General features: G+C 38.2%; 1 protein-coding gene across 1 annotated transcript; it reads right to left on the minus strand.

Annotated features, from left to right (window-relative positions):
- Positions 1-3,600: 3,600 nt before the first annotated feature.
- Positions 3,601-11,131, minus strand: LOC136008369 (ovalbumin-like). Its single transcript, XM_065667490.1, has 8 exons — positions 11,075-11,131; positions 9,221-9,405; positions 8,540-8,590; positions 7,841-7,969; positions 7,064-7,181; positions 6,095-6,237; positions 5,765-5,920; positions 3,601-4,696 (listed from the first exon to the last, which is right to left on the minus strand). Exons 2-8 carry the CDS (start codon positions 9,386-9,388, stop codon positions 4,301-4,303), a joined length of 1,161 nt encoding a protein of 386 aa, XP_065523562.1. The 5' UTR covers positions 9,389-9,405; positions 11,075-11,131; the 3' UTR covers positions 3,601-4,300.
- Positions 11,132-13,394: the final 2,263 nt, after the last annotated feature.

A 13,394-nucleotide genomic window follows, 5' to 3' on the forward strand; every position in this document is an offset into this window, starting at 1 on the left:
CAGCCTTCCACTGTAAGGAATTCCTTATTTCTAAGGTGCCATAAATAGAAGTTCACTGTTTGCCTGCACTGATTTTAGACTGTGGGTTGCTATTGCTAGCATTTAGAAAAATTAGGAAAATGCTGTCTGAATTGAAAAAATCAAAGCTCATAATTAGTTTGGATTTTTTTTTTTCCAGGAGTAGCCTGCAATTATGAGTACTTAGGTCACAGGATGGTTAAGACTGTATAGTATTAATGTCTTTATCTTGTGATGTTTAAGAGTATAAAGTGAAGAAACAGAGGCCAGGTACAAATGATAGCTCATTGATATCCACATATAATAAAATAGAGACAAAGTATAAATTATGAGACTGGGACTGAAAACATGTAGCATGAAGCTACCTATGTATTATCTCACCATTGCTCCACAGCATTGCCCATCCTAGGAATTTGCTGTTCACAAAGTGACTAAGTACTGCTTGAGATTTACAGAGATAAATCTTTGGCTCCAAAAGCATGAAAAATTATGAAAGACACTGAGAACTCTGTGGGCTAACCATGAGAGAATCAAGGTTGAAAAAACTTGTGGGACTCATTCTCACATATGGCCAACTCTCATTGAGAGAAAAGCTAAGCTGTCTGAATGGCTTATACTACTTCTACATTAACAAGGTTTGGATTCATGTTTAAAATGAAATTAATCAGAACATTGTGGATTCCCTGCCCTTGCAGATATGCAACATCTGACTGGTAAAGGCCCTGAGCAACCTGTTCTATATCAGAAGCTAGGACCCGATGACTGTCAGCTGCCCATTCCAACTGAAGTTACTCTCTAACTCTGTGAACTTCAGGAGTTTCGCAAGTAATTGACTTTTTTGAACTGAAAAATATTACTTATCTTTTTACGTAAGTAATTAGAAGAATTAGGACTGGAATAAATAGTAGGGCCCTAGGGTCAAATTCTGTCATCTCTATGGAAATTCTTTATGTGAATTACCTTCCCATTGTAAGACTGCAGGCAAGCAAACAAGTATGGTCTTGTATCTGCAAATCTTACTGATCCTTTGAATTAGTTGTGTCTCTACACGCGTGCAATTACAGACAAACATGGAGTATGGTGGTAAAGCAATAAAAGCCTCTGTACTTCATGACACATCAGAGAGCCAAAGTCTCTGGAACATGGTTCCAACTACATTGTTTGTTTGGGGATGGAGAGAAAAAGTTGTAGCTTTCTCTGTTGGCACAAACGAGAGGACTTCTTCTGTGTGGGGTGATGGAGGTCTGGTATCTGCCTTCCAACCTGGGGCTACATCCAGACTTGTCCTTAAGAAGCCTGTTCTTTAGGTCAGACCTGCTATTACAGAAGTTACAGTGCCTCAGGTGTGGAAGGCTGTTGAAGTTTTTAGCTGTTAGCCAAATACATATCTGCCTGAGATTTGAGGACTCTAGCATCCATTCATTAGTGAGTTGGTGATTTGCCAAGTCCCAGAACAGTTTCAAAGCTTTCAGTTTCTGAAAACAAAGGACTGAGAAAGCATGGGACTGGTTTGGTTTGGTATTTTTCATTTGTGTACTAGAGATGGATGGACTGCACAGCTGGTTAAGCAGGTGACTGCTGAGGAGAAGATATGACTACTCATTTTGTGCTGATGGGAGAAGTCAGCAGAATTCAGGAAGCAGCACTGAATCTATCTGCCTACATACAGGAGCAGATGTCTTTCTTTCTATCTTCCATTTATGAAGAAGTAGGTTTTAATTGGTAAGAACTACAACAAACAAGAAATAGTACCGTTTTAGAACGAAGCTACTGAAAATTAAGTGTCCTGATAATTTTAAGTGCCCTATTTCCATGACCACATCAACAGAAACTCCAGGACAAAAGTAAACATGTTAGCTCTTGCGATAAATTTCCCCATTTGCCATCTCCTGACCGGCAATAGACAAATATACAGGAAAGTGAAGGAAATTATTTGAACTATTTGTACACCAATGAAGGTAGTATCATGTTATTTTCCTTCTTTTGCAAGCACATATTTGCTACCAGCAAGCTATGCTCCCTAGGTCCTGCCAAAATATGTGTTATCTTGGAACTAAACCAAGTAGAACATTCTACCACAAACCACCTAGCACTGGTGCCATGCTGTGCATACTGGAGTCAGGAAATAACACAGCTTTCTTACAGTAACTTAGTCCCTAAAAACCTTTCACTCTTCTGGTACTTCTCTGTGACAGTTCTCACAGATCTGTTTCCTTTCTTTCTTCAGTGACAAAGGGAAGAATAATTTGTTAGAGAGAAACTACAACTTGCCATAACCACTGCTTCTCTTAGCATGATTATTCTTTTCAGTTACAAAGTAAGAGCCTATAAAGCTTTATAAACACCACAAAGATAGTTAGAAAATTCCTTCCCATTTCCCATTCACATGTGTTCCCTAAGGAAGTGCTGTGTCTCAGAAGGATGTAGATTATGCACGTATGCAGCTGCCTTCCAAAGCGCTTATCAGCTCTTGTTTCGGAGAGACTGAATGAATCATGATTTGTGCTGGAAGTGTTATATCTGACTAGTTTGAATTGCATGCATGAGGTTATATGGGTCCTGATATAGCCCTGTTATATGGATCCCTTCCTGGCAGAAAATTGGTCTCAGCATTGTATCTTCACCAAGATTTAGGACAGATTCTCATTCTTCATCTCTCTGTAAGCAATGAACCAACTCTGACAAAAGTCATAGAATATGTCAAGTTGGAAGGGACCCATATGGATTATCAAGCCCAACTCCCTGATCCTCATAGGACTATCTAAAATTAAACCATATGATTAAGAGCATTGTCCAGACATCCCTTGAACTCTGACAGGCTTGGTTCCATGACCCCTTCCCTGGGGACCCTGTTCCAGTGACTCACCACCGTCTCAGGGAAGAACCTTTTCCTAATGTCCAATCTGAGCTTTCCCTGACTCAGTTTCATTCCAGAACAATCAGCCACTGGAACAACCTCCCCAGAGAAGCGGTGAATTCCCCAGCAATGGACACTTTTAAAGTTCAGCTGGGCAGCGTGCTGGGACATTTTGTCTAGACTTTGCTTTTGCCAAGAAAGGTTGGACCAGATGATCCTTGAGGTCCTTTCCAAACTGCTGTTCTATGATTCTATGATCTCCTTGTGTCCTGTCAGTGGTCACCAGAGAGAGGTGTTCAGCACCTCCCGTTTTACTTCCCCCTTGGAGAAGTTGTAGACTGTGATGTGGTCACCTCTCGGCCTTCTCTTCTCCCACCTGAACAAACCAAGAAACCTCAGATGCTCTTTCTTATATTGAGGCACCCAAAACTACACACAGTACTTTAGGTGGGGGTAACACCAGTGCATGTAGAGTGTGACAGTTGCCTCCCTTGACTGACTGCTTATGTTGTGCTTGATTCACCCCAGGGCATGGTTGGACATTTTGGCTACCAGGGCACACTGTCAGATGATATTCTACCAACCCACTCCCTCAGTTTTCTTTTTGTAGGACTGCTCTCCAGCCTTTTTTCCCTCAGCTTGTATGTTTAAACAGGATTACTCCATCCTGAGTGCATTCGAAATACCCCAAATGAAATGCATGTGCTTAAACGTGTTTATTATGATCAAAGGAACAACAGAGTACATCTGCAAGACCCTTTATGTACGGACACATGGGACACAATTTGAATGCCATATTTGGTCATGACGATTGAGCCAAAAAGATTTAAGGAGAAATACGAATTACAAGATTTATATAATGCATCTTTAGAAAGGGAGGAAGAGCCTTGCAGTATCAGGAGCACGGAGAGAAAGCAATTGCTGTGTCAGAGTAGGAATGGAATAGGAATGGTTGGTGCTAGTTTAGAGTTTAATCTGGGTGCTTTTGAGTGACTAGTTCCAGAGGAGTCACGATGAAGCCTGTCCATAGAGAAACCTGGCTTAGTTAGAATGCTGGATTTTATTTTTTTTTTTTTCCCTGCTGACAAATTGTGGCTGTGTTGTTTCAGTGTGATGATTTGGCACTACTACTGTTAACTTGCACCATAAACATTTCTGTACATGCTCATTCTTTCTTTGGGTCCAAATCTCATTCCCTTAACTCTTCATCTATGGGTAGATAATATTACTTGCAGAAAGGAAATGCAAAGGGCCTCTGTTTTCTTGACATAATTTCTCTGATTTAGCTTTCTTCTTTTTTCTTAATAAAGACAAGCTTCTGGTTTCAGAAAATATGGGTGAAAATACGTATTTCTTTTTACCCTTGATACTGCAGTGCTTTGGGTCTTGCTGTGAAGGACAGAAATTCATTCAGCTTTCTTTGCTTTAAGGGGAAAAGCATCTGCCAAAGAAGAGGATGCTGTTTGTTGGGTTGTGCTTGATCAGGAAGATGAAAGGGTGGTCAGCCCTAAACTCTTCAGAGTCACTTGCCACCTCTATCCCAGCTCCTGATGAGCCTACCACCTCGCTGCCTGCTTCATAGATTTCTACAAATGCCTCATGGACAGCTTCAGACACCTTCAGGTTCTCTGCTGCAGAGATGCCAGAGAGATTGGCTGATGAGCTGAACAGGTCAGTTATACCCAAGGCCACTAAGACAGCTGTGAGGTTATATTTTTCCTCAATCTTGACACGTGGGAGGAACACTTTTATTTTCCTCTCTTCCATTAAATCAGAACTGGTCCACTCCGTCAGTTTTTCAAAGGTGATTGCATTCTCAAGCTGCAAGGAGACAAAGAAATGAAGTCCCTGGGATGAGAGCACAACTTCCTTTGTGACAATGCAGTACCAGCAATGTTTTTTTTCTTTTTAAACTGACTGTTCTTAGCATGGCATTTATCTAGGTATGTACAGATTAATGTATCTAAGAGAGAAAAGCAAACTATGACTTTTTGTTCTCTGTCCTGCTTTCCTGCTTTCTATTTTTAATAGTCTGACTGTCAATTAATTTTATTAGTGAAATGGCTACTCAGCAAATTTCACCTAAAGTTCTTCCATGATTATCTTCTTTTCTTGTGAAACATATTCCAAAGATCATTCTGTGCTTTTGAATTGTAGTCTCTAGCTACATTTAAGGCATTCAAGTAACCAGGTGTTAATAGCAACCAATCACTAATAAGTGAACTATCATTTATTACTGAGGACATGTAGCGTTGCTCAAAGGCCTCTTCATTTTTCTAATTTAACCTCTTTGAATTACTGTACAAACATTTCAATGCACTCTCATTTATTACGTAACTTTTCATATTCAGACTAAGTATGGCCCTGCTAATGACAATATCCTGTGTCCATATTCTGTTCCTATCAACAACAGTATGTCATATACATTTTACTTTCTGAAATTGCTTTAATCATTCCAGTACCTCTCATATTCAGTATTTAGATAGTATAATTTTTGAAGGTATGAAGGAAGCATGTTGAGCACTGCCAAACCAAACAGTAATTGCAACTTTTAAAGCTAACACGAACCTCCCAGGATGCTCCACAGCATGCAGGAATGCAGATATTAAAACCTTTGGAGATCAAACTGCTGGAGTAGCAGCTGCTTAGCTGAGAAGAATCTGTTCTGCAGTGGCCAATAATTAACCCACTAAAGTAATTCCTTAAGCACTCCATGCTCAGCACAAACTATTGCAGGACCGTTGAGACAGCTGCATGTTTCTATGAAACAATCCCATGCTGCTAGTATTCAGAACTGTGCTGGTGAAGTGTTTTAGTATAGGTTTATTGTGAAGAGCCTAAATTTCACTGTGTTTAAGGTTTTATGACACTCAGCTGCCAGGGCCATACCTGCTCCAAGCCAGAGACTTCATCAGGCAACAGAACCAGCATGCTCAGCTGCCCACTGGCATATGGAAGCTCCAGGATCTTAATTTTCTCAGAAGCCACCGCTGCCACTTTAAAAGAACCAAACTGATACATCATCTGCACAGGTCTGTTTTCTTGCTGCAAAACGAAACAAGATAACATAGTTTTCACAAAGATTATTCTTAGAGTGTAGAAATGGCCACTTATGATTAAAGCTACTGATTGCTCTCGTTCAGGAAGATTGTATAACATCTTGTCTACTCTCTTAATAAATTCTAGAAGACACCTCTAAGGTGATATATGTCCATGTACCTCAGTAATTCTGAAAGGCACTGCCTGGGTTTCTTCATCCTTAAATGCTTTCTCCCACAGTCCTTTGAAGTAAATGGCATTGACAAGGACCATTTCAGTCTGGGGATCCACAGAGCTCGGTTGAAGGATATTTTTGATCATTCCTTTAAAGGCATGGGAAAAAGAGACATGTATATGACACATCTGTGTATAATACTTCTTACTTGGCAATCACGATGTTAAATGAAGGGTAAAGAATTTGTAGGGAGGAGGGTATAGGGCCGCTGTAATCTTGTACTTCTGAGGTTGATTTGTTTGCTTCTGTTGGCAATAGCTGTTGTTTCCTCTCTGTGTAAAGAATTATAATGGAAGATAAAATATACCTAAAGATTTTCTTGTTAGAAAATGAGTAAAACTGTATATTTTGTGACAATGGGAAGAACTATTGGAATCGTTTATCCCAGGATGGTCTCCAACCCAAACAGTAAACATAAGTACTTCTTGTTTCCAACCAAAGTTGAAAGGACATGACTATGTAAAGAAGGTAGCAGGAAAGGAAGAAACCAGAATTTCACTCTACTTTCATCTTATACTTGTTCTTTTTTATTCTGCTGTCCTTATGCACACAGCAAGCTCTTCCCTCAGTCTTTTCCCACTACTAGCTTAGTTATGGCCTGGTTTTCTGCTTCCAAGTGTGACACAATACCAGAGGTTCTTTGATTGTGAACATTATCATTTCAGCTAAAATTCATCATCTTATATCTGTGTTTGCTGATATAAAGAGTCCTCTAAAAGAGATGTTTCTGAGGGGAAAAAAAAGCACTAAAACTTTAAATGATAGCTCATTATCTGGGAACTGAGTTATTATCCAGGAGAAGGACAGAGGGAGATGTTTAGAGGGTTTTGTCTCCTGAGAAAGCATTCTCATATGCTGCTCAAACGTGGTGATAGAAGGGAAAATACCTATGCTGATACTTGGCTTGCTCTTACCGTTAGTCTGGCTTTCAACCCAGGAATTGATGAGCTCTCTGGCTTGATCTGCAGCTGTTTGAAAGCTGACAGTTTCCAAACCTCCATTATATAGTTCCTTCACACATTGTAAGTATTCCTTCAGAGGAAGAGTAAGAAGTTTTTAGATCAGAATGTCAAAGCATTTTGCAAAAGTGAAATACAAGACTGAAATTAAGATATATGAATAATGTGCTTATTAAAGGTAATCAGTAAGACATAATTCTAGTTCTAAAGCCTCTTAAGATCTGATATTCATTGCATCAAGCAAGAGTATATGCTCACATGTTTAAAAATGTTCTCCAGAACTGAGCTCTATCAAAAATGGAATTAATTTCAATTGAAATATGGGGGTTTATTCATTTTGCCAGCTTTTAAACTTATTTTGCAATAGTATTTTCCTCTAATTTCAAATTAAATATTCCTTTCAAAGGGAAAACTTGAAATATTTTTGAGAACCTGAAGTTATTTTTCAGGTTTGTTGAGAAAAAGGTTGAAGTTAACTTTATTAATTATAATTTGGCAGGATTGGATCATGATTGTACTTTGCACAAACATCTTTTTAGCTAGGAATGTGTTTTCTTGAGACTGTAGAGGGTCTTTAAGGTTGTGATAGAGAGAAGCCGTGAATCCTGCTTTCCATATGGAAGAAAATTTCTTTAGCAGAACCTAAACTTCCGACAGTGCTTTTGCATTACAGAATGGTACAGCTTTGACATGGAAATAAATACACTCAGATCAGGTTTTAGAGCAACTCACCGGTAGGATTGGGTATGACTCTTCAGCATAAAGTCTACTGGCAAGGTTGAGTGAATAATTGTCTTTTGGTTGGGTGATTTGAGCGAACGTGTTTTTAAGCGAATTGTGGACACTTAGAGCTGAGCCACACTGAAAGGATACATAAATACAAAGATAGATTATGTTATTCTAGTTTTAGTACTTAGAATATCTTTTATACTATATGAGAAAAATAGAGTAGTTCAGACACTTCTGCTTATGAAACTGTTGTTCATCCTGTACATCTTGTTGATATAACTGATGTAGTTTTCTAATGTGTAAAATTCTGTGCTGTTTTTATACTGTAATTTCTTCATACCTCTCTCAGGGGAGCTTTCAATTGCCTGCTACATTATCTAGCTCCAGCAGATCAGATAGGCTTTCCTTCATTCCCAACCAGTCCCATTTAATCAGTAACATCCAGCTACCTTGTCTACACATGCAAATTTTCCTTATATGCTCAATATTATGGTGCTAGGTTTCATCCTATGCCTGTTCTGAATCCTCTCTTACCTCCTTTCTCACTCTATTCATATGAACAAAGTGTTCACCCAAACTGGGGGATGCAGAACACCAGCTGCTCATCAGAGAGGTATTGGAACTGCAAGAGACTGGTTTATCTGCTAGATTTTGCTCACAGGAGAAAGTGACATAGAGAAAGAGATGAAATTATTTCTGTACCTGAGATTCAACAGTGTCTCCAAACCCTGTGATTTTATCAAAGTGAACAACCTGTAATTGAAAATAATAGTAGTTGAAATAACAGGTATGACAAAAATGAAAGTTATGCTACTAGGATTAATACATCATTCTTGAAGGAAACCTCTTAGCTAACTGTGAATCTGGGTGACTCAAAGGGTGCAATCGATCTGCAACCTCTGTGAATAGCTGGGCCTACTGTTCCCTGCTTAGATGATCTCTTTTTCTGTTGAACATCTATAAATCACTTTCAGTGCGTGCCATTAATAATACTAACTTTCTTCTGGGTAACAAGCCAGGCAATATCTGTGAAGAAAGTGAGAGCTATAGGAAACTCATGTGAAATATTTTGTAGTTTGAGCACATGTTCTGGCTCTTCTCTGGAAGTTTTATCTGCTCTCCTGACTCTATACAAAGGACACTAGAACGTGTTGTTGTCTTTGAGAATCCTACAGCTAACAATGATAAAATTTAAATCCAGTTTCAAGATTTCTGGCTAATTCATTTGTTTAACACTATGGGAGTTAGAGGTGGCCACAGCTTTTGATAAATCTGAATAGAGATTTTTTAGCTTCTGGGCTATGCAAGGGACATTGTCATATAATTTATTGCTGTGGCTCTATTGAGCTGCAAGAAGGTTTAAGTCTTTCACTGAGGCCTCACCTGATCTATCTGAGCCCTGGTGGTTTCTCTTGCACCTAGGTAGACCATGGACAGAGCTGAAATGATGCTCAGGGGGGAGTAGTAGATGTTCTTGTTGACATGCTGGACTCTCAGCTCCCTGAATACATCAATACAAAATTCTGTGCTTGCTGCACCGATGGACCCCATTGTGAAACCAGTATTGCCTAAAACAAACAGCAGAAGTACAATGACAATGTAAGGATGGAATACTGTACAAACACAGCACAATACACTTTAAAAATAGCTTTTAGTCAATGAAATATAAACAAGTAGTTTTGAAGTCATTCTTTGGTAACATGCCTATTGCTATGCTCATTTCTCATACATGTTGAAAAATCCATACTCATAAATCTGTTTCTGTCACATTTGTATTCAGTTGCCTTTTTGGCAGTACAGTTCCTCGGCAGTCTAAAATTTGTATGTGGTTTATGTTTATCTTTTTAAAGCAGTCAAACAACAATTGCCTGTTCTTATTTTCATTCAGTGAAGGCTAGAATTCCTTGGTACTCTGTAGTACCTTGATGAAAACAAGAAAATATGATCTGTCTTTGGTAGACTTGCAAAGCTGTGAATTTCAAGTGCAAATTTCAGTAGATTTACTCTAGGTTTGGACAGTTACAAGTAAAAGCAGAGGACAGTTGATGTTTTTATTTTCCAAAAATACACAAGTGCAGTAAAATATCTATTTTTTGCACAGCACTTCCTGTCAGTAGATCTTCAAAGGCTTGTATCTTTACCTTTGTTTTAATAATGGAAGCATGGACAGGCAATATAATTTGTCTAAGGTCACCTAATCTAGGAGAGGGACTGATGCACAGAATTATTATTCCACCATATTGTGCTTTCAGATATAGCTTGCTTTGCCTGAATACATTTATATATACTACAGTATAAAATTTATGAGAAATTTGATTTTGTTAGTGACATTCAAATGGAATAGAAGTGCAGACATGATAAAATAGCAATGCCTACCATAATACAGCACTGTTAAATGAATACTTGTTTGTGCATAGACCAGCAAAAGTTTTGTATTTGTTTCTGTCTAAGGTTTCTGGAAGTGCTAGACAGTGTAAGTTCTCTGTGCAACTGTGCTTATATAAAGGTCTAGGTCAGCATGAATCTAGTTTCCTTCCTGTGATTTATGGAAATTGTGAAAGTGTGATGTCCTTCAAAATTCAGCCCTTTATGCAGGTGCTTAATGCTGGGATCTCAACTTTGCTTTTGGAGCATTAAACTCTACCAAGGTTTTTAGTGACCATGTTCATGGGTATAAACGTACACTCTCACAGATATTTCTCTTATTTTCCTTTCCGGATACAAGTTCACATTTATAGATTATGGTAGAAACATAAGTCTGTACACCCACACAGATTTTATCTTGCGTATTGTTCACCAGCTGTATCTTCCAGAGATGCAATTGTTAGCGAAATTTCACACTAAACTAAACCTAGTATATTTACTAAATGCCACAGTTCTGCTATCAGTGGACTTTGTTGAACCAGAGGTCAACCAAGCAAATTTATTCTTGGTTGTCAAAAATCAAATTTAAAAGATACTGAAAGAGAGGGTAAGCTGCTCTTAAATAAGGTATTTTAAGCATAAAATAATAAGCACAAAGAATAAACTTGTAAAAAGTTGTCTGAAAACAAATACTCAGGTTTTACACATAATAAAAATGCATAAACATAGGTGAGAAGATTTTTAGAGAATATCGTGTAAATATTCAGTCCTTGTAGATACCGAAGATAACACAATAGTTGCTCTCTTCTTAAGTTTAGGCATAAAAAAGGAATAATATAGTGAGAAGGTAAGTTTTCCTAGAGAAATGCTTACCTTTCGAGCTTCAGCACCAAAGGCAATACAGCTTTCTAGCTGTATGTAGAGACTGTCTGAACCCTTGGGAATTTATACAATTCTGAATTGTGACCTACCCGCTGCTGCTCTTCAGAAGTTTGACCTTTGACACCATACAAATAATTTAATGGGATTAGGTCAGAATTGAGTTTCAATGGGCCCTTTTTTGATTGAAGGACTAGCAAATATTAGGTTTTTATTCCATGTAACAATGTGTTCTCCAAGAGTACATCAGGATTTGTGGATTGAAGAGCAGGAAACAGTGCTCATGTTCCTTTAAGCTTCACTTGCAACTAGGTAGTGAGATGTTAGTGAAAACAAAAAATGTGAAAACCTTGGTGCTAGAAAATATAATCAGTAGTTATTAGTCTGTCAGTAACTAGTCAAATTGTTATTATGGTTGTATTAACTGATCAAAACTCTCAACTGATCCTTTTTGAATGTAAAAAGTGCAGCTGAGCTGTTAGACAAAAAGTAAGAGCAGAACTTGGCCTATTATTCTATTGACAAATAAAGAAGGATGCCTGTAAGAAAACCAGTTGAGATGAAATTCAAAAGCATGTAAATTTCTTTGAAAAGTTGGGATATTTAAGAAAGATCTTTTGATGAGTGTGAAGGTTTCATAGCAAACTATTTTGTTCTCAGGGAGTAATAGCAAAACAAAGCCTCAGACAAAGAAAAAAAATAATCACTTCCAAATATGTTTGTGGTATGCACTCGCAATGTACCTCTCTGATCTTCCACGGGTTACTTAATAGCCTGGCAGATGACAGAGGAATTGTGAAATCCAGATAAAAGAGAGTTCATGGTCTGTGGGACAATCATAATATAAAATAGCAAATATATTTGAGTTATAAAAGCATTTGTTCTGTATAAAAGCTATTGTGCTGTGTTGAAATAATAGAATGGACAAACAGTGAAGAAACCATTCTGACCTCTGTAAAGTACTATGTGATTTAAAATAAGGCAGGGGGATTCCAAAGTCAGTACAACATAATTCTTCAGAACATAGGGACATGACTGTGATCTCCGTTAAGGAGAAGAGGTAGGCTCCTGTACTACTGCCAAAAGCTTAAACACTGCAATTTTCTTTGCCACAGTCCGATTCCTTTTGTGAAAATAAATGTACCGTAGAAAACTACATTCTCTTTGATGAGTTGGTGTCTCCAAGGCAGTCTGAGGACTTAAGCAAGACAAGAATGTACTGGAAGTATTATTTTTTTGGAAGGTCTCTGCTCTACAGATGTCAGCCAAGTGTTTTGGTTTGATTTTGTTTGTGGTTTTTTGTTTTCCCACAGGTAGTCTGACAGACATGTATCTATACTTAAGCACAGAATAATACTTCTCTTTTTAAAGTCAGGCCTACTTCTTGTACTTTTTCAGCCTTTAACAAAGCTTAAAAATCTTATCTGCTTTTTCTGATGATAGAATTGCTTCTCAGAAAACATTATCCCTACATATAAAACAAATGTTAGTATGCCGATAGAGAAAGGGAATAGAGAATGAGTCTCCCAGGTATGCTGTTAATCAAAAATCTCCACCATCTGGTCAAACAGTGATAATGAATTTTGTGCATGTATTCTACTCAGCTTTTCATACCTGTTAACATAGAAACCAATGTAGACCAGTTGGTCCTGCCACTTTGAAACATCCTGGTGTTGAGGCAATTAACTGTTTACCAATCAGCCATCCAGGCACTGGAGAAGACATTCAGCCTCAAAGAGATGCTTCCAGACACTTTAAAGCATTAAGACAGTGCTACCATAGCTGAGAATAATGATGTCCTCAAAGATGTCCTTGAGCCTGAGGCAGTAAAGAGGCAGTTTTAGCCTACCCATGTCACATGGATACAACTAGGGGGACTCAGTAGTTCAGCTCAACTCCTGTCAACTCCTCAACTCCTATCACCTCTCGTGCTTTCAAAGGGAGAGTATCTGTAAGGGTGAGCAAGCCTTGTGAAACAAGAATATATGGTGCTTTTCTTAATGAAAATTCTCTGTGAGAAGCTCTGTCCTTGGCTGAATTGCCAGATAGATGATCCTGAATGATTTCTGTCTCCTGAGAGTCTTCACTACAGAGAAAGAGGGAATTATCCAGTATGGCCAAAACTGTCAGCCGTTTCTTCTGAGCAGACACAAGGTCAGGTCAGTAAAGACAAGGTGTTTCCACAGTACCCTTGGCATATATAATCAAGCTTTATTTTATTTTATTTATTTTATTATTTGTTCAGTGTGTTGCCTCCTTTGGGTGTTACGAATAGATGCTTTTTATTAACACATCACATTAATGTATCTTAAGA

Source organism: Lathamus discolor, chromosome 2, assembly GCF_037157495.1.
Source record: "Lathamus discolor isolate bLatDis1 chromosome 2, bLatDis1.hap1, whole genome shotgun sequence".
NCBI lineage: Eukaryota > Metazoa > Chordata > Aves > Psittaciformes > Psittacidae > Lathamus > Lathamus discolor.

Excerpts from the sequence above, each read along its gene's own strand:
- LOC136008369 (XM_065667490.1), bottom strand. The coding sequence starts at position 9,388 with ATGGGGTCCATCGGTGCAGCAAGCACAGAATTTTGTATTGATGTATTC. Across the intron at positions 7,182-7,840 it reads AGTCATACCCAATCCTACCG|GAATACTTACAATGTGTGAA; the intron begins GTGAGTTGCTCT and ends CTTCCTCTGAAG. Across the intron at positions 5,921-6,094 it reads TGCCTTTCAGAATTACTGAG|CAAGAAAACAGACCTGTGCA; the intron begins GTACATGGACAT and ends TTCGTTTTGCAG.